General features: G+C 33.0%; 1 protein-coding gene across 4 annotated transcripts; it reads right to left on the bottom strand.

The window, feature by feature from the left end:
• Window positions 1–13,968: 13,968 nt before the first annotated feature.
• On the bottom strand, window positions 13,969–21,328 carry LOC128865028 (heterogeneous nuclear ribonucleoprotein 27C). Of its 4 annotated transcripts, none has more exons than XM_054104899.1 (5): window positions 21,127–21,328; window positions 20,123–20,207; window positions 19,410–19,714; window positions 18,839–19,348; window positions 13,969–17,402 (listed from the first exon to the last, which is right to left on the bottom strand). In XM_054104899.1, the coding sequence occupies exons 4-5, from the start codon at window positions 19,331–19,333 to the stop codon at window positions 16,629–16,631; spliced, it is 1,269 nt and encodes a 422-aa protein (XP_053960874.1). In that variant the 5' UTR covers window positions 19,334–19,348; window positions 19,410–19,714; window positions 20,123–20,207; window positions 21,127–21,328; the 3' UTR covers window positions 13,969–16,628. The 4 variants fall into 4 exon arrangements, with proteins under 4 accessions (XP_053960874.1, XP_053960873.1, XP_053960872.1 ...); XM_054104898.1 differs by having other exon boundaries at window positions 20,123–20,174; XM_054104897.1 differs by lacking the exon at window positions 20,123–20,207.
• Window positions 21,329–26,919: the final 5,591 nt, after the last annotated feature.

The raw sequence follows: 26,919 nt of genomic DNA, 5'->3' as shown, positions 1-26,919 counted from the left end.
TTCGGGTCCGATGAAGTACAACCACCAAATGGGATTGTCACCCTGTTAATGTGTTAATGCGTCGGGTTCGACAGACCAGAACCTGAAGTTGCAGGTCTTCAGGTGCTCAACCTACTTAGGGTATTTATGTTGAATGAACCGTTGCCGCACGACCCGGATTTATATCCATGTCAGTACTGATACCAAGTCGGAAACTAATTCACTAGTTTCGAGCACTTTATTGATACGGTAAAAAAAAAAACAATGATTATAACGAGTATAGTAATAAAAACTTTAAGGTAATAATAAACTTATAGTTTGTAGGGTATCCCTTTCTATCAATAACAACAGCTTGAAGCCTCTTTGTAACCGATAATACCAACTTCTTGTATATTCAGAAAAAATATTTTGTTACTCTTCTCTTGACGTCTTTTTCAGATCAGAGTGGTTTCGTATTTCATATTTTCGAATCTCTTTATTTATAACCGACCCCAGGCTTTCAAAAAAATTCAATTCTGGCGATTTGAATATGCGAGCGATTCCGTACAATAATCGATTTATGGTATGTTTCGGGTTGTTATCCAGATAGAAGCGAAAATTGTTACCAATTAATTAATTTTGATGCACCTTGTAGCAAATTTTCCTTTATGATATTAAAGTAATATGTTTAGGCCTAGGCATATTAATTTCAATAAAAGTTAAATTTACGGTTCCTTCAGATGGCTTGCATGCCCATACAATTACGTGTCCTCCACCATTCGCGTTCCCACGACAGTCGGTTCTGCGTAACCGGAACGACCCGGATTTATATCCGGCCAAGGACTTGTGCATTCCTCTTATATGCACGGGGAATGTTTATGCTGCTACAACAACAACAACAACCTGCAAGTCACATTCGGGCAGCTTGCAATTCGTTTCTGGACCGTCTCAAGGCCATATCAAGGCTAAAGGTGGTCATATCGAGCAAAAGTAAATTCTTAATTTTGTATTATTTCACACGTTTTTTACTTTGAATTGAATAAAAGTAATTTTCCAAACTAAATTGATGGCCTTTTTAATTGGTTCCACTTCGAGCGCTGGACCCTGCAGTCGGAAAATTTGCAATTGTCAAAGCTTTTCACCTTTTACATTTTGCTGCTGTTATAATTTAAGGCCAACAAACAAAGAAAAAATATGAAAATTTATGTAATGGTATATTCGGTTTATTAAAAACCTTTGCAGAGTTGATTCCAAGAGGGAAAAAATTTAAACGACTCAATTAAATAACAAGACTAAGCAATTCGTATTATTATCTTTTATTTAATATTTATGTTCCATTACAAGGATAAAAGTAAGTAATTCACTCGACTGCAGAAAAAATTCCACAGGCTATTTTTCTGTATCAGTTTTTTGATTCTAAAGTAAATTATCAAATAAATCTAATAAAGTACTTTTTACTGTAAATCAATATAATTGAAATGTCTGTTAAATAAATGTGAGTATAATTAATTGTATATGTAAATATATATGTTCGCACGTATATTAATCATAATTATTAACCTAACCTGTACTCTATATGTATATGTATACATGTGAGAATGTATATATGTATTGTAAATATGAATATTAATGTATGTAAATTTTACCGACTCATGTACATACATATGTATGTATATGCTTGTTAGTAAATATGTATACTGGGTGCACAATGTGAAATAAGCTACCTCATAAAATATTGAGTTGTATGAATGAACGATACATAGATCAGATGACGAAATCCTGCCTCCTGTATGCATGTTAAATTGCCTAAACACACTTTTTATAAAAAGCTACAAAGTCTACAAAAACTCGATTCGATCATGTATGCCGTTATTCCGTACCAGAAATACTTACTATAAAAAGCTTTTGGAGGGGTTGTGATGCTCGGATTATGTAACTATATTTCGTAATATTGTAAAACTTTTCATTCTCACATATCAATGCCATTACAGTATGCGTTCCCACAAAGAATGGGATATTTTTAAAACATGCATTTATGTATTTTTTTTTTTTTTTTTGATATTAAGCATCAATAAAAACATTATAATTTCCAATTTCATACAAGCACAGCTCAAACCGATAAGTACCATATTTGGCAACAGCTGTTCATTAAAAATTAATATGTGATCTAATATGTGTACTTTTGATAAAACAACTTAAGTGGACATATCACTGTTTTCTGTCAAACTCCAACCTAATTGATTTTCTCAAAGTATTTACTATTTTAATAAAAGTTCAATAAAATACTAAATTTTAGAATTTATTTACCTTCAATCAAAACCGCTTAAAGTCACATAAGTTATTTTGCCAAAATATATTTATATAGGTATAATATATTATTTAAATAATTAAAGATAATAAAATAAATTTAGAATTACGCATGCGCACGACATATAGAATTTGTAAAAACCTGTTACCAAATTGGGAGAATGTTAATACGCAAACGTTTCGAAAATAACTCGTCAAAAATGGCATCTCGCACGACGGCGATGTGAATTGACCACCTACATATATCATGCAACTTGACAGTGTTGTATTTTCTCTTTAGCATTTTTCGAAAGGAAAGGTGTATACCAGTAACCCAAGAACAATTCCTGTACATAAAAACGAAATTCGAAAACCCGTACCCAACGAAAATTTCGTCAAAAGTGTGTTCTATACTGGACCTCTACGTCTACACTCCTTACTATAAGTATAGAGCTTTTCAACACTACTTTTAATTTCAAAATAGGGATACCCAATGATTAATACATTAACTATTATCTTTTCGGTACGTCTGCATATTTATGAGGCTTGGGTCGATTAGTCGTTCTATTTGATATCTACACATGTACACACGGTTTATTAAAAAGTGTTTAATTGCCTTTTTGAATATGTTTAATTCTCGATTCTAGTATGTTTTTATTTTGGTTTATTGGGTTCAAATTGGTTGAATGGACTAGCTTTTGGAAAACAATTACGCCATTCGAACGGCATATGCCGTTGTGGCACTAGGCCAACAACAATGTTTTGTACGTTTGATTGGCAAAGCAAAGTATTGGAAAACAAATAATGAATCCATCTTGTTTCATTCCGGGCTGACAGCCATATGGACACGGCGAAAGAAAGAAAAACAAATCAGCTGATTTACCAACATCACCTTTAGTAGATTCGCCTGGCCGTTTATGAGAAGTTTTTCGATTACGAAAATGTCTAGCAAGAATCAATATTTTTTTTTAATAATATTTAAGCCACTCCGTTGAATAATTCTACATATTTTTTTTCTTAATTTCGGCGTTTCCAGCCAAGAATTAAACAAACTTATTCCTTAATATAAAATAAAATTCTACAAGTGCGCTCTTTCCAAGACACCAAAGCAACTTAAAGCTGCTTACTATGTGACTATACAGCATAACTGTACTTTGAATTTTTAAAAAGAGCTGAATATAAAGAGAAATTAATTTAGTTAAAAAAAAAAATAGTAAATTCTAGTAAAATTGTATTTTTAATATATGTACATATGCAGGTACAAACCGTTTTATAGTGAAAAGTTGGTGTTACTGGTTTTTTTAGTTCCTTCAGCTAGTGTTTGTGTGTGGATGTTATTATTTTTAGACTGAAGAGCGTTTTTTATATATGAGTATATGGGTATGTATGTATGTAAGGACGCTTGGAATTTTACTTTGATATTTAAAACCTGGCGTATGTCAGATTAATTAGAGAAATGATTTGTATGTATGTATGTATCAAAGATATCTCAGATTTTTATTTTAATATTTAAAACCTGCCGTATGTCAGATTAATATAGAAATTTGTCAAGTTTTCCTTGTTTGTTGCATTTAAACTAGCTACAGGTGTTCAAGGACATAACATACATACATATTTTTATATTTTATATGGGCCTAATAAACGTACATATGAAAAGATATATGAAAATTTATAAAATTCTTTCAGAAAACGCACTGCAGAAAATGTATTGTATATATTTATTTAAAGAACAAAACTCATATTGCTACATTAATGTGTTGAACGTACGTAAATACAATTTTCGTTAAGTGATTATTTAAAAATGAAAACGTCATTAATAGACAATTAAGGTGAGTGTAGAAAATTTGCCTTTAAACATCTAGTTCTCAACGCATAAGAAAAATGTTGGTTTAGATGTTATAAGTTACATACATATGCTATTACTCATGTATTTACGCATGTATACGTATACATATATATGTATGTACGTGTAGTCGGTTTTTATTGCATAAATTTTATATTTGCCTTTGGTTGGAATTTATTGTTGCATTTTTTTCAATCTTAAAAAACGTTAATGTAAAATTTACGATGACGACTGCAGCTATTGTTGTATTTATGTACTTATTTTTCGCTGAACTCGTTTCAGATTTCCAAAACGGAAACTCTTATTTAGAGTCATTCTTTACTAAGCTATACACTGATATACATAATCAATTAATGATTTTTTTTATTCATTACACGTTTCACATACTCGATTTACTGTTACTTTTGGTTTTTGTTTTTCTTTTAATGTTGTCTAAAGGTTTAAGTTTGTATTTTATTTAATATGATCAACAGAACTATATGTATTGGTGAGTTTTTACACATACATGCCAGCAAATGTTATTTTTCTATATTTTCCTTATTTTATTGGTTTTCTTGAATTCTGACGATAATTACTCGCCAAGTTGGCTAAGCAACTACATACATGTCTTCGCTGTCGTTATAAACAATATCATTTCAAGTGCCCGAATTCTTATACGGATTTATTACATAATAATCAAAGCGAGCGCTTTTCACTTTTTTGTATCATTTAAATTATTAAAAATTTATTTTGCATACCACTTGTTGCTTTATTTTTAACACTCTTTTTCCTATTACGTCAAAACTTTTTACAATTCAATTATTATATTTAGTAACAATGTCCTTGATAGATATTTTGATTACTTAGGCACTGTGTTCATATTATAATTAAGAATTAATTCAATTATAAGTAATCAACTGACAAACACAATAAAATGCCCTGAACATAAAAGGTATGTATGTATGTTTGTTTTTAAGAAAATATGCCGAATAGAAAGGATCAGTGGTGACTGCACATCAACACATTAAACAACAAAGAAAACCGCCTGAGTAAATATACCACCACATTTGGAGTCATCTAAGCAGTTATACGTTAAGATAAACGCAAATAAATAGATACATACATATTACAGATGTTCCGTTTAAGACTATTCGCTTATATACTGCCTAAAAGTATTAATATGTATTCCCAAATTCCTTATGCATTTGTATAGCTGGTTCTTGTTTGGTCATACCGCATTCCCTTAAATAATTATATGTGTGTATGTAGATGCATGCTGATCTGATGCTAGAGTTGCTTGATACATACATATATTTTAAACATACATAATCTCTTAAAGGTTATAGCTACACATGTATACCTAGTATGGCTACTTACAAGACCGGCGGGTGTAATACCGCGATCAAACTGATCACACGGGAGCAGAACTTAACATTATTATGCATGTATGAATGTACTACCAGATGTATGTTTGTCTTCGTCCTTCTGAAGAGTTTTGCAATATACGAGTATATGTACTTATTTTTGCTAAAACTTTACAAATGCACTAATTTACTTCCAATATTTTTAATTATTGCTCTATTTCTTTTTTTATGTTGTTGCTTGCTTAAATATTTCGGTTTAAAATTTTTGCCCTATATTAATTTGATTTTCATTTTGTTATGTATCAGAATGTTTGTTTACACGAACTTGCGTTCATCAAATATTCAAGATTTACTTTTTTTTTATTATTATTATTAAACACAACGTTTGCCCAAACGACAACGGGCGCATTTCGCATGAACACGCTAAGAAAGGCAGGAAAGTGTTGAGATTTAAAACGGATCAGCTACACAAACAATTTACAAATAATTTTGCCAGTTCGTAACGTAATTTTTATTTTTCTTTAAAACTTATCATAATCGTGTCTGATGTGAAGAAAAAGTACGGTTTACGAGTGCGTTTAAATAGGTATTTGAATTTTTTTTTAATAAGAACTGTCTTGGAACACTGACGTTTAACAACAAAATAATAAAATATTTCTCTTTAAATATTTACATTCTGATGTACGCGGGATTGTGCATACACTTCGGCTCACATAATTCTCAAGAATGTATGCAAAAAAAAAAAAAATTGCCAAAACTCAATGCGATTTTTAAGCATCCTCAAACTTTCATTTTCTTATACTAAAATTGAATGCTGTAAAACTGTATGTCCAACAATTTTCTAAAGATTCTGATTAATCAGTTCAAAATTTTGGTGACACTTTTTGCGAATTTTGTACAAAGCTTTTTGTTATACAATACACTTTTTTATAAAAAATGTACGAAAATATTTAGTTTGGAAATTACTGCAAGCATTGTAAAATGATGAAGCGACTTAATTATGTGAGCACAAGTGTATATGTATTGCATAGCTTTAAGGTGTGACCGCATTAAGCGGCATAGAATGACAAAATATTGTTTGTATGGAATCATATGGGACAGCCCGCACTATGTGGGAACGGAACTGCCCGACACGACACAGCACAGCAAAGTAAGCCAACTAGACAAAGATGCGTAATATTCTACTTTTTTTACAGCGTGGTTTCAAAATTACATGTTCTTAATTTTTTCAAAATGCTTTATCAATAAACAAACTATAAAATATATGAATAAACTTAAAAAAATTTTAACTGTTTATAATTTCAATAATGAAATAATTGAAAAATACTTCGTTGGCAGGATTCTAGAAAAATTTGTATTCACATAGACCAATGCATTTTCACAACAAACTATTCCTTAAGTATCCAAGTATTTTTCTTGGGAAGATTATAAACAGTAGCCTTAAATTTGTTGCTACTGCATTGTACAGATTTAATTTGTAAATTTTATTAACTTACTCAGAAATAAAACTGAAAATGTTATAAAATTGTATTGAAATAAACCTTTAACAAGTTGGTCTGCATTAAGAGCGAAATTTTCTCTCAAGCAACGTTTCATTACATAACGGGGCACTGACGCAGGTTTACTATTCTGGGTAGACAATTTTTTATTGAATTAGAAGATCGCAGCTATACAGAAATCAGAGACATTTAAAAATTTTTGAAAATCACACACTGGTTTTAGGAGTGATAGGGACAAGCTCCCCACGCGGCATCGCAATGGGCTATGAGCCTGAGTGTGTCCCACAGGACAACCGCTTCAACCTAACCTAACCTAACGTTTCATTAGAGTGCTTGACATTTTAAGTTTTCTATTAAAGAAAGTAAAATAAAGCTAACGTGATGGTGATTATTTTTGAGGAAGAAATAAAAATTGAAAATATTATAGTATTACTATTCAGCAAAACTATAATTAAATTACACAAATATTATTTTTGAAAAGAAACCCCAAGTTGAACCTTATTTCTGATAAACAAAAGAGATGCCCAGAATCGTCAATGTTTTTTATTTAAAAAACAGAGCTTAAATAATATTTAGTTCTAAAAAATACAAATAAAAAGAAAATATTCAAGTTTTTTATTAACGATACAAAAAAAGCATAAATAAAAATCATTGCAAATCGCAAGAGGGTATGCTATGTATGTGTGCATGTTTGTCAATGCAAAAGTATTTTGCAACAAAAATAATATATTGATTTGTTTGATTAAATATTAAAATCTACAATTTGTGCCCTGTGCATAACAAATAATGTTCATGTATTTTTCCTTCGAAATAGTTTTTTTTTCTAAAGTTGCATATTTGAGCTTGAGCACGGAATTCTACATATATATATCTTTTATAAAAATTTCATATAAACAAATACTCTGATACACAATCAAAACAAGAATTAAAAATATGTTATTTTTTGTGTATGCTTATCATCAGCGGTTATTAAGAACCGCCCTAAGCAATCTTTTTGATTTTCAACAGTAGGAGCAACGTGTTCCATATTATACGATTTTTAATGCTAATAAAGCTGGTATTTTCATATCCACCGACTTAAATTTTTCTGTGGAGGTGTATCTATTTGAGAACGAAATTTTGAAATCCTTAAAACCGTGTTCCGAAAAGCGTTCCGTTCGTATATAGAAATCCAGAACCGGCATAGACTCGACTGTTGTGAAAAAACGTCGGCGAAAAAGAAAAAAAAAAAACAATATCATTTAAGGCCTCTGGAAATAATGCTGCCAATAAGTAACTTGCCTATGGAAACGATTTTTCAGTTATTATTTAATTTAAAAGTACACAAATCCTACATTTTGTCTATAATATTTCAATAATTTTGTGGAATAATACCTTAATTACATGTACGACAGCACTATAATTTTTGTATTGTACTTAAAAAGATAATAACTTCAAAATGATTTTATTGCCATCGGTGAATTTTTAACAAAGCAACTTACATCAACTTAGCACTTTCTGCCTGTCAAGCATTAAATTTTTGCGCTTTAAAATATTTTTAACTACTAATCACTCACCAGCTGTGAGCTTTGAAGCAAATGCTGTTTAAGTCAAAACAGTTTATAACAAGTCTATAGATATGAACATCCATATTTGAATCTATATGCATAAGAAAAAAAAAATATAAATAAATAAAATAGTAGCTGTAAGAAAATCCTACACTTTTTGGAGAAAAATCAACAGTCTCAATAAGGTGAGCAAAAACAGTAGAGCTGTAAAGCAAAAATATTAAAAAAAAAAACATATTTGAAATCAATAGGTGCGTCCATAGTTCGCATTTTTTTGTTCAATAATTTTTCATTTACCATAACTTATAACCTGTAATAATCTTTTTTGTAGTTTTTGAACAAAAAATAAAAACATGTGACACAGAAGATTTTTTCTTTTTGTCAATTAATATTAATTGATACCGCTAATTTTATAACCACTGTGAACCATTGGCATCTTCTGCATAAACTTACATAAAAATTATATTGATATTAATTTGGATCAATACGAACACACAAAAATATATATACATATGTATGTACATATTGGCGGATTTGAGAAAAAATTTGATTGACTTAGGAATTTTTCTACTTGACATGAAATGACTGTGTTTTATTTCCATAAAACACATTTATTGCTGTAAATAAAATAAAACAGCTTTCTATGAAAAATCAGAATTTATTAATCCAAAAATATGCATAAATTGTTTTGGACTCTTGTCATGTTTATATGTGCATACATATTTATTAAAGTTTAATTTCAGCATAGATGCATAATTGAAAATAATCTCAACTGTTCGCGAAATGCAAGGATTTTTTTTTTATTTTTCAGAGGTTTTTTAAAGTTCCTTTTTTTTGTTTTTGTGTAAAATAACTGTAATTTATCTAATCGAACATGCGACTCAAGCAAACTTTAGGCAATTAATATTCCTATGTTATTAAACAATTTTTTTTTAACCAATCAAAAAAGCAATTTTCCGACGTCTAACTGTTTCCATTCATGTGAAATACTTGTACACCGAGGTCAAATTGAACAAATTTTAGGTATATTCGGTTACATTGCCTAATGCATTTCCAAGAATGTTTAAGATGTTCATCGTCAATATGTATGTATGTATGTATTTATCTATTTTTAAATTGTTGTATAACCGTTATTTAGCACTTGTGTCTTCACCATTGTTTTACTGTTTCGAGCACTATTGTACACGCACATCACCATCATCATTGACATTTTGTATCATTGTGGTCAACATCAAAATGTGTGTATGTATGTATTTTGCTGTCATGTATTGATAACTTATTTTAGTACCAGTTCGTTATTAAAAAAAAATACACATTTCGTAACATGTGGCTATATAGTACATGTCTATGTATATAGGTATTATAAGTATCATTCTTATGACCACTTAACTGTTATTTTAGTTGGCTTTTATATTTATTTTTTGCAGGCGAATAGTCGATGTTAACGGCGACGATAATAACAACAAGCCGACCGGCTAAATGGTTATCAGTTATCTCGTTCACGCAGCGTCAAGTTGTGCTACGTCGGCGTTAATATCGACCGACGGAAGGATGAATGAACACGTCCATCGTTAACCATCCAACCGTAGTTCTTTTTAGAGCAACGCGACACTTTAACACTTGGCTATATGTATGTTATGCTAATTATTTAAAATAAGAACGAAATGGTAACCTCATCCCCTACTTCTAAGAGCTTTGTAGTTAATTTACAATTATCTTATTGTTTGGCCATTTACAATTTTCAAACTGATTTTCTATCCTTAGTTTTAACATCATGAACTTTAAATTGGATTTGTTATTGTTATTATCTTTTTGCTATACCTATTTGTTTCACGTTTGGGAAATTTTTTCATTTTGAATGCTTAATCCTTTATGTAAAAGTTTAAATATACGCATACCTATGTATGTATGTATATGTGTAATATTTGTGCCTTTAGTAAGTGCTATACAAATATATATTTTTTATTTCATAAAAATCGTACGATAAATGTTTTATACTCACTAATAATGCGCTAAACTATGTTAAATAGCCGGTCCCTTATGTGTTTCGATTCTATCATGCAATTATTGTGAAAACATCAATAAATTACAAAACTTCGAAATAATATTTTTGTTCAAAGAGGCTTTTTTCAATATTCTGTATTACCATAATGTTTTATTACTTGCCAACACAGAGTCATGGAATTTATGGTTGGTTCATATTTCATTCACGAGTCTAATTAACTAAGCGTGCTAAACGTGTTGCAGCTTGCCTTATATGCATATATGTATGTTTGTTTGTGTGTGTCAAGTCAGGGATTGTATTAGAAATGCTATATTGTGGCTATTTCGTATAATGTATTGTAATTTGTATGTATGTATGTACTATATATATGTATGAAACTACTTATGTATACAGCTCTTCGTTAGTAGTGTATGTATGTACTACTTCCTTACAAAATTTATGCTTATTACTTTTTAATAGTAAATCAGTCAATTCGTTATTAAGTATGTATGTATGTATATGAAAAACTGAAATCAATCAGAGACTGTGAACTGTATAGAAATATGTAATTCCGTCTTATTTGTATTTAAACTATGGTCTGCCAACTTATTTTACACTGTTAAAGAAAAAAAATTCCATAAATATATATATTTTTACAAATGCTTATGTATTTTTGTTCTTCTTATCAAATTTTGTAACATCATTTCTAAGCAAACTTTTCATGATTTCAAATTTAAGTATAAAAAATAGCTGAGACATGAACAATTTTTCCATACAATGTGGCACACATCTTTTCGCCCCCTCAAGAAATTTTATTTTATTTTTCACGTTAACTATAAAACCCCAAACATTGAAACAGATATATCTTTATAAATTGGGGACCACTCAGGTATGAAATATTTTGGAAATTCGATTTTCAAAGGTTGTTTAATCTACGCTGTTTGATGTTTTGCATTCCACGTTATGAGAAATAAAATAAAACTCAAAAAATTATCATTTCCTTACGCAGAGAAATAAATGTAAAATCAAGAATTAAATACAAATAAAAAAAAGATGATAATAATATCGGGATCTTAATTTAAAATTGAAAGCAATAAAAATCATAGTAGGTCAATATTGAGATTAATAAAATAAATGAAAAACACCTAACGAGCCAAAATATTATATGTACATATATGAAATAAATATTTTCGAGCAAAGAGAATTATTTAAATAAAAGAGGCAGTTTCTAGTTTTTATTGGTAACGGTGGATGATACAACAGAAATTTATGTATATAATCAAAAATATGTTATGAATTCAGAAGTGTTATTCGACATTTAGAACAATTTTAATCTTATGCTTTTATTTAAGCAAAAATAATGTTTGTTTTCAGCCCCTGGCCAAGGATGTTACTAAAGTTTGAATATTTGTTTTAATATCTCAAAGCATTGTTGGCCAGCAATTTTACGCTGAATCTACCTCATGCCACTGGCTATCATTTCGTAATTCAATGTCGAAGTGAAACATTATAAATTTATTTGTACAAAATTCATTCAAATGCAATTTTGGACATAACTTTCATATACATTTTAGTTGAAATAGTTAATGCAAATACAAGCAAGAGTTAACTCGTGATCGGTCAACAACGTTTGGGCATGAAAACACGTACTAAAAAAATTAAAGCTCCTACCATTCAACCCCCCCTTGGGCACCTGGGTATGGCCAGACTTTTTCTACTTTGGACGTGAATTTAACATACATATTTCTATTAAGCTAACAACTGCTAAAGTTAGCTTCTAAAATTTCAATTTTCTATCGATTTGTGGATACAACCTTTTAAAGAGTATCCTCGAACAGAACGTAAAAAGGCCAGACCCGGGTGTCCAACCGAAGGTTTTAAAAAAAGTGTCCAACTGAGCGTTAAGGTGGTACACAACTACACTAATGTAGTACTATCTTACTAAAACATTTAGAAATCAATAAAAATATGCGCTATTTGTTACATTAGCTTCGTAATTTAAAAATTTAGAAAATCATGGGCTCAATAAACAAATCTGACCAGTACCATATTCCACATCTGAATAAACCGATGTTTAATTTTAAAATGTATTTGTATATTTGAAATTTTTGATTATTCTAATTGCAAAACATTTCGATGGATTTAGTGAATTTCTTAAGCATTTGAAATATATTTATTTACATACAAGTATGTATACGGCGTATATCATAACAACGTATAAAATTAATAAAAAATTAAACACTCTTTTTGATAATTGCGAATAAATAATATTCATACACATTTATGTATTTATATAACAATAATGTATGTATGAATTAGTGAGAATAATGAGTAAATATTATGATATTTTTGCAATATTAAATACTATATGTGTGTATATAGTGAAACCATTAAACAACTATGGGTCTCCAGATGTTTGAGCAATATCCTTGCAGTACAAAAATTTCTGAAACTAGTATAAGTAGACTCAGCTAATTTTATGTTCTGAAATAATTTGATGTATTATTGAAATCCCTTTAAACGAATATAATGAAGTTTTAAGTCATAAACAACACTCAAATTTTCTTGGTTACTTCTTTAAATATACGCTTGTTCGATTTTGGATTTTATTCCCCACATAACATGCCATTTATACAAGTTGCTAACAAATATTTAAATGAGATGCATACGTACAAATAATATAATAGCATTGCAATACACCCTTGATAAATGGCCGAGCTTATCCTGCAATTTGTAGGACGCAGTGTAACGTTGCCCTACTAATGGAAGCTCCTTCGAACGGCAGATGGGTTTTATATTTTTTCTTGAGGAAAATGCACTCCGTGGGGCGGACAATATTAGAAAACTGTTTTTTTTTTAACATTATAATGTGTAGTCCGACTTCAAAACTTACAGCCAATATGTCACGCACAAATACATTTGGTTAGGCGACCGCCATTTCGTGTCGCATGCTTTACCCAAATCGACTACAGAAATTAAATTGAACACGTTACCGTTAAGCTTGAAGTCAATCAACTTAGGGACCAACTCGGCAGATATAGGGTATATTCAATAACGCATTATAATGCGCAACGTACTTTTGCAGTGTTGGCAATGCGTTCAGAAATGCAAATATGGCAGTACTGCAAATGCATCGCGTTCCAAAACGCGATTTTTGTATCAAACGTCGCGCATTATTTGCAGGAAAAATTTTAATACTGCCAATCTATCAATTGCAACACTTGTCACATTGGCAGTGCTGCCAGCGCTGCAATTACTGCGCATTTATAATGCGTTTCTGAATATACCCATACTGTACTATATACACATAAGACACTGGAAATTATTAATTTTGATTATAAATATTTCGTATTTCAAGCGGCTGAAAATTTAAAATTATAGAAAATATAATCCTTCGAAAATATTCTGATCCCACCATTATTATGATATACTGTAATAAGTATCAATTTCTCCTTGTCTTCTCCTGATATATAAACATATAAATTTGTGAAAAGATCTTAAACGCATGTATTATTAGCAAAATTCACCTCATTTTATTTTATAACTGACGAGTTAGCAATATTAACTCAATATGAAAGCATAACAATGCAGAAAAATTATATGTATAACATACCCAAGATATGCCTCAAGGCTCATTCATTTTACCTATGTATGTAGCTTCCCGTCTCATCTCATGTTAGGTTGAAAAGTATTTCATTTAATTACGATATTTGATAATAAGTATGTATGCATGTATTTAAATATATATGTATATATTTTAATATATGTATGTATATATTTATATATTCAATTAAAATGTAAACTTTAAAATTTATAGTAAATCATAATAATTAAAGAAATTGTTTTACAATTAACAGTCAGTGTTGGTTTTGTGTTTAATCCTCTTTTACTTTACGTTACGTTACGTTTACTTTAACTTTGCATCAAGTGGTTGCTTGCTATTTAATTTAGTTTTACGTTAAAATTTTATACTAGCGTACATTAAATTTAGATTTGTTTCATTTGTAATTGTAATTTAGCATTCGTTCTATCAAATATGTACTTATTTTGTTTTGTTAAATTAGTTATCATTATGTTACGATTAATTTAATTTTACATAGATTTAAATGTATGTGGTAGATAATAAATTGTAATTTTTTTCTATTCTCCATTTAAATGTAATTTAGTTATGTATGCTTTTTAAAGTATGTAGGTGTGTTTACAGTAATTTATTGTTATTGTATCTGGTATTTATATTAAATTTAATAATTACGTCAGGTTTTCTTGTTATAATATTCTATTAGTTTATTTTTTTTTTTCTTTTCTGAGGCTCGCATCGGTGATATTTGCGAACACTAGCTACCACCATTTTGTTTCCGTTCCGTTCGAATAATATAAGAATCTTTAATGTTTTAGCTTAATCCTTGTAACATCTATTTTCGTCGTAAGCATGTTAATGTAACTGAACTGGTTCTCGAAGAAAATAAAAACAGAAAATTGATTTTTTGGTGCTCACAAAAAGCAGGTAAATTCAAAAGTATAACCATAGCTTACATGGATGGTAAGTCTTATATGAAACCACGTCCAACATAAGTTATTTATTTAAAGCACATTTTAAAGTAATTGTGGACATGACGATGTTAACAATTTAAACCGAAATACAAATGCACTCTTTTAAAAACTCGTACTTATCGCAAGGACAATTGCATCCCTTTTGAAAAACAATTTTACAAACCACCTTTTGTGTTTACTTCTATTTTTGTTTATTTGCATTACTTTCGCGGACACCGTCACGTAAGTTGTAGTGGTAATTATCGTAGTAATAGTTATAAACTATATATAGACTACATCATTGACGACATATACTATTTCTAAATTAAAACATTCCGTTTATTTACTCTTATCAACTTCAAATGTAATTTTTTGTTCATTTTCCTTTTTTTTTTGTCCTCTTGTTTCATTAAATTTTGATAAATTATTGTACGTAAACTATATTTGTAGGTAAATATATATTTGTATCTATATATATTGGCTCATTAATTCACTATTACTACACATAATTTTTGTTATCCTTCATAGGTTATAAAGTGAATTTATGTGTTTACATTTCGTCTTCACCTATTCAATTTTTCTCATTTACATTCATCAAAATTAAAATAGTAATGCATATGTAGTTTTGTATATTATTAAGATATTGTAATTTACTATTTTTACTATAATTTTAGTTGTAACTAAACATCAAACCATAAGTGTTACCATAAGTTATATATGTATATTGGCGTATAAAATTTACGCACACAAAATAAAATTTTTAAATGAAATTTAACAATACTCTCCTGAAATTATAAAAAAGGGAAAATCAACTGGAACTGCCAGCTAGATTAGACTGTAGTGCCTTAAATGCGGCAAACGCACAGATATGCAACGAATTTACAGATCAACAAACTTCCTAATATAGAGAACTAAAAGTAAATATTACTGGGGAGTGAGATAAAACAACTCCTTAAACACTAATAGCTTATTCAAATGATTAGGTACAACTTATAACACGTTAAGTATAAATGTATTCCCGAAAAATATGCATCTAAATTATTGTATTGTGCCTAAAAGCGAGTTATTTTGGGCATTCATTCATTAATTCATGCAAAAATAAATAACTCAAATAATTCAAAATAAGGGCGCTACCACCTATGCCCATTTTTTCTACAGTCTCGCATATCCGTATTGCTGTACCAGTTGATTTATTCTATCAAATTTATACTAGATTAATGTGAACAGTTTACGATTTGTTCTCTAAAATCTTTCAAATCATGAATTTACTTTTTGCTTGTGATTTTAAGCTACGATTTATGTTTACTCTGTGTCTGTGTATAACGGATGGTAGCAGTGTTTATGTATGTATGTTAAGTGCCTAATGCTTCTTGCTTTATGTTTATGCCTTCACATATTTTTATATTCTTTGTCCTTTTTCCTCAATATAAGTAATGTATGTATATAAACTTTATATTTAGTATTTGTTTATGTAGTATATATAGTTAGTAATTAATTTCAACAACTGAACTGAATGAATAGACGCTAAGCTTAAATTTAATCTTGTTTCACACATACAAGGCCGAAAGGCAGCGTTCACTAGTTCGGCGAGGACGCTGCAAGTTGGGCGCTTTAAGTGTGTGTTTCGACTAATGCGTCTTAGACTGCCTGTGAGGCAGCGTATGGTGGTTGTGTTGCACTGTCATTTCCATACGCTGAACGCGGCCCGGCGCCATAATTAGAAGCACCGCCATCTGGTTTGTAGCTGGTGTAGTCATAGTCATAACCAGAGCCGTAACCGCCGTAGTCATATTCCGAGCCCGATTTCGAAGCGGAATTACCCGGACCAGTACGTGGCATTCCGCCTACGGGGCCAGTTGTCGAGGGACCTCCTGCTCCCCACGTTTGAGCGCGCGAATACATATCTGTAGCGCTTCCGGCGGCAGCGCCTGGTGCTCCTGTTGGACCAGCCGAGTTGGGTGGTATATTCCACGAATTCCAACTGCCACCGCCTGAAGGACCAGATGGCCCGCCAGTTGAAGTTGAATTGTACATATCATAACCTCCATATCCTTGGGTTTGTTGGGGACCAGCAGCATAGTTCGACCATTGTGGTGGTGGTCCTTGGGGGCCTGGTGGTGCTCCCCAACCTTGGTAAGAACCAGGACCACTGTTCCCATATCCATAGCCTTGTTGTTGTGGCGAAGTGCCCCAGCCTTGGTAGCCTGGCATCATATTCGGCGCACCAATTGGCATATTAAGTGGTGGTCCTCCCATTTGGCCGTTTTGACCTTGCATCATGTTAATTGGCGCATGATGAGGGCCCCAGTGGTTGCACTCGTTGCCAAGTTTGCCATAACCACCACTAACATTACTGTTATTAGCATTTTGACCACCAGATCCATCACGAGGTTCCGCCTTTTTAATTTCCACCTATAAAATTAAAATTAAATATTTATTTATAACTCTTCGTGATACATTTTTGAATATATTTTAAAGTCAAGAAATAATAAGTGAATCAAATTTGTACTGGTAGAAAAAATGCCGTTATGGGTAGCCTTTATACCAAAAATAATAATATGGATATCTATATCATTTTAGTTGAAGTTCAATATTGTTTATTTATTGTTTTTAGCGCAATTGTATGTACATCCAAATGAGAGGTTATCGGTCAATATTTCTATATTTTTAAACACGTTCAGCGCGAAATAACTTCTACAATATCTTGTGGCAACTAATCAACTGAGTATCAGCAACAGGCCTTCAAAAAAGTATCATGGGCCCAATATTGCTCCATTTGTATGTACGCTAATGTACGCTTAAACCTAATCTTTTTGGGCAGGTTTTTTTCAGACATTAATGACGTAAATTAAAAAAAGGCCCGCCTCTATACGCCAAAATGTATTAAAAATCCTAAAACTAATTGTTAACTTGCAGCAAATCAAAGACCACTCAACCTATTGGACTACTGTTTTTTGTTAATTACAAATTTATTCACAGTTATCTTTTTACATTGCAATATCGTTGAGGGTAAGTGGAATTAAAGATCTGGGTGTAAACTTTCACTCCAAGATTATTTTCGCTAACCATATTAATTTTATTATAACTGAATCGTATCAAGCACGCATACTTTTGTTAGGCACCACAGTTCAACTTTCACAGACCCGTATACGCTGGAGCTTTTGTCTGGTTTCCATACTATGCATGCCATGTTGTTAGGGTTGAGATAATTCAGAAAACCATCCCATCTCCGCCTATGAATCTAGATGCCTATTAATAAATTTAAAATCTCTGGATAGTACGAGAATAATGGTATTTTTTATCCTGTCTTCGTGGTGTTGTTGATTGTTCTAATCTCCTCGCGAGAATTTTCTTTTATACTCCCATCAGATCTCTTGGTTGCTCAGAGCTTTTCTTTGTAAGCCTTCTTAGGTATCTGTATACTCAAAATACTCCTATGACCTAAGCCTTAATTCAGTTCAATAGAAACTCAAAATATGTCCAAATTATTAGTTCAGTTTCAAAAAATCGCTATATGGATTATTTCAATCTCTATTATAAGTAGTTTAATTAAAATTTCGGCTTATTCTTATTTACATTTAAAATACGTAAGTCTTAGACCACAAGTGTGTCTTTATGACAACCACCCTATCTAGACCATAAAAATATTTTTATATTGTATCTATTAATAGGCTAAGCAAATAAATTATCACGGTTTTTTTTTTTTTTCTTTTTCATTAAAACAAAAAATCGATGACTAAGGTGAACCTGTCGTCGACCAATCCTCAAATAGTCAATGAAATAACAAAAAATTCTAATAAAAAAAAGACATGTGGGTGAAATATAATAAATCAGTTTTTAGTACTCACTTGCTTTCCATTAAGATTGATGTAGCGTTCATTAGTAACATGTTCCACCGATGATTCTTCTTCAAAGGACAGAAAGCCAAATCCTCGCGATTTTTTCTTCTCTTGGTCATACATGATCACGACCTCAGTTACTTTGCCATACCGTCCAAAGAAAGTACGTAAATCCGTCTCAGTAACATTGGACGGCAAACCACCAAGGAATACTTTATAACCGCCTCCTTTTTTAGGTTTCTGCAGTGTACGTGGGTTACACGGTTTTGGATCAATTGTACGGCCGTCAAGAGTATGAGGCCCACTCTGTAGTACATGGCTTACATTTGCCGGATCCGCAAATGTCACAAAGCCGAATCCGCGCGAACGACCACTCTCGTTGTTCTTCATTACGACGCAATCAATAATCTCTCCAAAACGGCAGAAATAACGTGAAAGATTTTCCTGCGTCGTCTCCCACGATAGACCGCCAACAAACAGTTTTCCCCTCTCATCCTCCTCCATGATCTTCTGAGGACTCTTTTTGAATTAAAGTGATATTTTAGTTAGAATATGGAAATTATATAAAAAGATTTCTTACAGTTGCTGTTGTTGAAATCGTTTTTAGGCCGTTACTTCTTCTGTTACTTCCGTAAAGTTTTCTATACTTTCGTTGCCTTGTTTGTCGCCGATTTCAGTACTTTTACCACCGTTGTAACTCGTGAGTAGTTTGGCTAGTTTTTCTGTATTTTTTTTTTTTTTTAGCGTTAGTGTTGTTTAAGCAAAATATAGCTAGCTTAAGGTGAATAAACTCCGACTTCTTAAGGGGTTTGGCATATGCTATATCCACACTTTTTGGGTGTTTTAGCTAAGAAAACCAAAGCCACGCCTTCAACACGTAACTTTCTAAATAAGGTTTAACATTGGAAGAAAAAAACGTGAACGATGAAGAGTTTACATGTAAAAAGAAAAAAATTAAAATAACTCGTTCTAATATAAAAATAAGGGCGCCGTAAAATTTAGTGAAGTTCAACTCTAGATATATAATATTAAGTGGAAGCCCAGCATACACCTGCATTAACACACTCAATACAATTTACACAACCACTTTTATGATAGTACCTGTTATTTTAACAACTTATGAGACAAATGTTCAGAATTAGGATAGTAGTTGTATCAAAATAAAAATTTAATGCCGAATGCTTTGCCCTGCTTTCGACAGACTAACTTAACTTAAAAACCAAAACTAAGACATTACGGAGAAAACACAGATTTATCATTTGGCAACACCAGTATGCGAAAAAATTGACGTACCTGGCTCCGAAATATTCACCTCAAATATAGTTATTCACCACTAGCGGCATTTCTATCCAAAAACAAAATGGAAGTCGCATGAATGCTTCATCAATAAAATCACATAGTAAAAGGCAAATAATTAGTATAGACAAACTAGCAGGTTGATTCTTTCACAAAAGAAAAAAATAAAAATGTTAGATATTATTTAAGTGTAAATCGTAGGAAAATACTTAAACCGCCACATATGTAAAATATAACCTATAAAATCAAATTGAACAATATTCAGCTTCGTCACAAAATGGGGCAAATACATACTAACACATGTATGAACTTAACACAAACCCATACATGTACATGTAAAATACAATGAATGGAATGCCTATGTCAACTCGGTAAGGATTGGACGATTTACCGGTCGCTAAATACGTCCACATTACCTTTTTTCTATAGAGATATTAACAAAATATTTATTGATATCCCTTGATGCGCATTAATATCTATTTTTTTAATAGACGACGCTGCATATATGTATAATTAATGTACATACTTGCGTAAATGGCCGACTCGGACTACGAGTTGTGCCGTGTATACACGGTATACATATTTGTAAGTAGAGGTGTGTGAATCGTGTGGATATACATAGTATTTTTTATGTATAGAATAAAACGAGGAATTTTTCGCTTTCCACACAAGTCTCTGGCATACATTGTACTATGCAAACAGCCAAATTTTATACATTCTACTGAAAAACAAAAATATATCACGAGAAGGTAACCGCCTCATTACCCTACATTTTACTCCAAATTAATGATTCCGTTATCGTGATCGTGGTTTCTGCCATCAATGTGGCCATTTCCGTATACGCCAACATAAGCACTCTTTTTAACAAAACACTACTGTGCATAAACCAATAAAGAAAAATTGGCTCCGAGGGTCGCCAACTACCAGCTTGCTGCTTCACAAAATTCCGACACCCGAAAGCGTTATATAAAGTCCTTAAACCTTAAATATTTTATTCTCACCGTTTCCGCCAAGTGTTCGTCTGCGAGAATCTCAATTTATTCGCACTGCAAATTCACTAAATTTAAGTTTTTTCCTTAAAAAACTAGCTTATAATTAATTGTATGATTTGATGCATACGATTATAACCTAACTTAAAAAAATGATTTCGACAAACTGAAACGCTGCATGCAGGAGGTGAGTTTTCCCTGTACTGAACTGTGGTGAAACAGTCTACGTCGCAGAGTACAATGACTGCTTGTCCAGTGTTATCTATATATCTTTCCCTTTTCTTCGTGTGTGTTATATAGTCCGGCAATATTCTGCCACGTTTTGAAAAATTTTCCCTCCACAAATTGCTCTTATGTTCCAGCGAGAGTGTCAAGCATTAACCCTTGTGTAGTCACATTCTTCTCTTTTCAATATTATAATGCACGAATCTCATTGACCATATTTTAAAGAAAATATTGCAAAAAATATATTTGTAAATAGAAAATAAGAATTTTCTGATGTAATGAAAGTCATAAAAATATATATTTCCGCTCTAATTTGTTTAACCTATGGTTCTACAGGCAATCGTTCATAGGCGAGAACTGCACCCATGCACACTTGTATGCTATTTCGTCGTACTATACGTACTATAGTAAGTAACAGTGTGGCTTGCAATTTATTATTTGCTACATTATGATTTTTCTTTTTTTATTTATAATTATACATGTTTTTAGACATGCTGTATCTTTTTTAATAATTTTCATCTCTTTCAAAATATTTCTCTCCTGAAAGATTTCAATAAAATTGCGCCAAAATTCATAATCATCGATTGCTAAGGTGCGCAGAGTACGTTTCTCATTGACACATCTTGAAGGATGAAGTTTTGTCTGCATTGGACACTATACACGCTGAAGAGGAGCGGTACACTAGACAGGGCTAGTTTACTGGGGAGCCAGGCCTAGGTCGGGAAGACTCCGGGTCATTCCGGTAACGTAGAACTGGCACGCTCATATCTGTTGCAATAATGGGCAGGCAATTTTAAAAATTAAAATTTTTCGGATATATGTTTGCAGATCCAATATTTTGTATTCAATTAAATTTTTTATCTTTTGGATTCAGTAGTATATTAAGCTCATAGGGAACTAGGGAAATGTTTACTGTTATATTATTTTTACTATTATTAGTTAGTATGACTTTTTTATATTACGGATAATATTTCTTTTGATATCGACTAGAAATGAATAAGTGTTTAAGTGGTACTTGTTACTTTTAAACTATCAAATTCGCATGCAATGAGTTGTTAATTTGGTATTTTGACCACCTTACGAAAATTTGCACAATTTTATAAAATCAAAAGAGAAATTTAAAAATAATTTGTTTCTTTTACTTTATTCTTTTTACTTAATATTTTTAGCCCATAAGAAGATTGATTTACGTACATTTTTTTCGCTTAATAAACTTTTTTTGCTAGAAAATGCATGAAGGGATTTGTACGAAAGTTTTTTTTTAATTAAAAGTTATGCGATGAAATGCCCACGATAGTTCATCGCAAATGAAAATGAAGCAATTAATTTCCCATGACGCTAGCAGCTTTGGAGTAGCCTTCCTTCGGAGTTCACAGTCAAATCGATCCTTCATTTTGGCACTCATTAGCTGGTATGTTGTCTGATATTAAGGTGTAATTCACCCATGTTATCCAGCAGTATTTCCCAATGACTACATTCGTCCATTGCAGGAGCAGCACCTCTTCCGAACGCTAAATCACCCGGAAGCCTTAAATTGCTTCCAAATATGGTACTTGCGGGTAAATGGACGGTACTTTCATGTACAGTTGAGGACAGCAGGAACCTTTGAATGTGTTTGTCCCAATTTAGTTGGCATTTTCCAACTACCTTTACCAAATGCTCCTCCAGAGAGCGATTGAATCTTTCGACTATTCCATCTGATTACATCTGCACAGATGTTGAACGTGGTTTCCTAATTCTCATCAATGAAAACTGCGGATTCGAAGTTTCTTCCATGGGCTGAATGCAACTCTAAAAGTACTCCAAACCGAGTCATTCAGATCTGCACAAAAACCTAAGCAATGGTTTTGGCCGCATGGTCTGGTCAAGTCGCTTGTTGCAAACGAACCGCCACATTCATACCTCAAATGATGAACCCGCGTTATATAGCTGCAATCTTGCAGAACTTCAATCCTTTGGACCTTTTCTCTATAGCACAAGTTCGCCTATACGATACTCGAGAGAGTTTCTCTCCACCGTATTTTGTTTCATTTCGCCCGAGCTTCTCTTCGGTTGGCTACGTGGTATTCGACAACTGTGTGTTTAGCTTTACCGCAGTTGTAACACTTTACATCCGAACTGCTGAGTCTTAGGTAAGAACTGAGTTTGAGGTAAGGACTATCTCTTAGTTCTCCTAATTGTTTCTTCCCACGAGGTAGGCTCTTCAACTTGAACCCGATGGACTTTGTGCACTGGCTTGCTTAAGAGAGATACTGTTTCCCATAACAGTGCAAAATAAATTATTTCAGCAAATGTCTCTTCCGGTGTTAAGTTTGCTGCCCGCTTGGTGGCTGGATTGCGCATACTTATTGTGTATGCTTGGAACTTCATCTTTTCCATGAAATCTGCAGTTTATTTTGCATAGGCCAATGCGTTAAACAAGGTCTCATTTGTCCTCTGACAGCAATGCGTCAGTTCCATCTGGAACATTAGCTGCCTTTACGTTACTCCCATAACGTCTCTCTATTGCTGCCATCAGACTCCCATAGTTACCCCTATTGGCTTCGGGATCACCTGCAGTACTTTGGCGGCGGAGGCTTTAAGCGAGACTACGAACGACGTAACTTTGTTTGCAGTACTCTAGTGATTTGTTGTTGCTGTTGTTTCGAAAGGGCCGTCGAAGGATGGAGCTTTTACTTTGGCACCACTGATTGAAATATTTGGACGATTCAGTTTTGGTTCACTCAGCCTCAATTGCTGCTAATTGCGACGTCATATGTGTATTCTCTGGTTCTAATTTGGACATACGTGTATTCCGTTTCTGCAGCTGCGTATTTCGACGATAACCGCTTACGCCTTCTTCCTCTGCTACTACCAGCTCGTACAGCATCGAATACTTTCGGTGTTAATGCTGGTTCCTAAATAAACGAAATCTTTTACAACCTCGAAATCATATATGTCAACAGGGACGTGGGTCCCGACAGGCGAGTGCGCCGACTGTTTGTTTGTTGTCAGGAGGTACTTCGTTTTGTTGTTAATATCATCGGCATACGCCTGAGCGATTAAGTTCTACGGTTCGCACGATTCTTTCCAACATCAGATTAAAGAAATCATACGACCGCGAGTCACCATGTCTGAAACCTCGTTTGGTATCAAACGGCTCGTAGAGGTCCTTCCCAATTCTGCCGTACTATTTTTGAGGGGATACCAAATTCAGACATCGCTGGATATAGGTAAGTTTTTTTCATCGAAGGCAGCTTTGAAGTCGACGAAAAGATGGTGTGTGTCGATTCTCCTTTCATGGGTCTTTTCCAAGATTTCGCATATTGTGAATATCTGGTCAATGGTCTAAAGCCACACTGATAAGGTCCAATCAGTTGGTTGATGGTGGGCTTCTGTCTTTCACGCTCGGTATGACCTTATAGGTGATATTTAGAAGACTAATCTCGCGATAATTGGCACAGATTGCAGGATCCCCTTCTTATGGCTTGGGCAGAGCACACTTCAATTCCAATCGGCAGGCATGCTTTCATCCGACCACATTTTGCATAGCAGCTAATGCATGCACCTTACTAGCTCCTCGCTGCCATGTTTGAATAGCTCAACCGGCAGTCCGTCGGCGCCTGCGGCTTTGTTGCTCGTGCATTTCGGATTGTTAGACAGTACTCTCTGAGAGTAGGCGTGAGAGTCGAGTGGCGAATCTTGTGGCTGTCTGTTGTGATTGCAGTAGCTTTTCGATGTCGAATATTCTTTGCGTAGGTACCGGATGTTTCGTTGTGCAGGCTGAATTTTCCGACTGTGGGACCAAAAATTCCCTCCTTGCCCACCTTGGCGTTGAAGTCGCCAAGTACGACTTTTATGCCGTGAACGGGGCAGCGCTCATAGGAACGTCCTTCTCTTCCATCGGGGCGTAAGCGCAAATGTGCGATACGTTAAAAAATCGCTCATTGATGCAGATTATTTACGTGGCGGGTCCCCAACCCAGCGCACAACCAGCTATGCTGGGATGCTTCGCCATCTCACGTTGGCTTGTTCCCGTACGGATGTTCGGAAGCAGAGGATACTTGGGCTAGTCCCAGAAGTTGTTAGCTGCTTGAACCATATTTAGAAGAACCGTCCTGGTCAATGCAGCAACGACTTTCACTGATGGCAAAATAGATTATGTGTATTTGAGTCGAATGCAGAAAATAAATGGAATTTAAACACTACGGTACATTCTACATGTCATGTCAGTCAAACGCGTTTCCACAACGGGCACAAAGGACCCATTGCGACAGACCTATTAGGCTTAAGCTATTGTGGCAAATTAATAACATTTGAATTGAACAGTTCTTCTTCCACATCGTTCTTTTAAAAATGTGTTTTATTTGCAGACCCTTCATATGCTATTAAGCTAGGCTTTTTCTCTATATAAAGAAAAAGTCGAACAAGTACTTCGTATGACAGAAAAAGCGTGACATCTTGCTGAAAAAATGCACTCCTGCTTTTTCACAGCAGAAATACTATATACTCGGGGCACTACCAATTTGTTGTCACAAACAAACTTATTCGCCTACAAAGCCCGCAATTCATTACAACTTGCATAAAATTCCTCATGCACCATTATATTTAAGTCAACCCCTAATAAGCCATTTAAATGTATGCCAACACAAATCAGCTGTTAGTTGTTGGGTTATCGAATTTCGTTAAGCTACGGCCACACGCTCATACATTTGCTGTCCAGCAGCTTATATGTGTGCGTGTCGTGAGTAATTTCGTGTCACACATACTTGCTGTCTGCTTTTGCATGATGAAAATCAAAAATTTTAGATTTTTTCTTGGGCAAGCGTCATGCACCCGACACGCACACATACTCGTATAAGCTTTCGGAGCGTGTCGCTGTAGTTTTAGAATATTATTTGTAACATTATCAGACCTTTGATCTCGATAACTCGTTAAAATTTTATTGAGTAAACAAAAAAATGTACAGATACAAAAGACGCGACCGAACTTATAATACGTTCACATATAAGTAGATTATCATGATTAATTCCCAATTCGTAAGCGAGATTTCCAATACAAAATTTCTCTCCCAAAATCTGTTTTCTGTGCTATAGATAATTATTTTTACAGATGTCAAAGTAAAAACTAAATAAAATGAATGCCGGCAAAGAAAACAGGTTTGTAGAAATAATTCTAATACAATTTTTGTAGGGTATTATTAACTATGCATTCATATAATGGAAAAAGCAAGTATCCATAAACGCTTTGTCCTCTTATTACTTATTATAAAATGTAATATAGAATTTCGAGTGCGTCTTGCTGCTATAAGTTTTTGAAATCTCAATAAACGGCGTTTACGGATTTCCTCCAATTTCTATGACGAAAACCCTTTCAAAATAGTATTGACAACTGATTGTCAATTTTGGAGATAATCTGCCGTTTGTGAACTGGTAGATTAACACGTTCCCTGTCCGCTGAGCCACATATGGTTCAGTAAACGTGCGCCTGATAAGCACTGATACGTTCCTGAGCCATATGTGCGTCAGGGGGTATATGAACCACACGTGTTTCATGAACGTGCAGAAGCAAAAATGTCCCTCTACGCTCATGGACCATATG

This window comes from Anastrepha ludens, chromosome 5, assembly GCF_028408465.1.
Source record: "Anastrepha ludens isolate Willacy chromosome 5, idAnaLude1.1, whole genome shotgun sequence".
Taxonomy (NCBI): Eukaryota; Metazoa; Arthropoda; class Insecta; order Diptera; family Tephritidae; genus Anastrepha; species Anastrepha ludens.
This window is presented reverse-complemented; position numbering and strand designations above follow the sequence as displayed.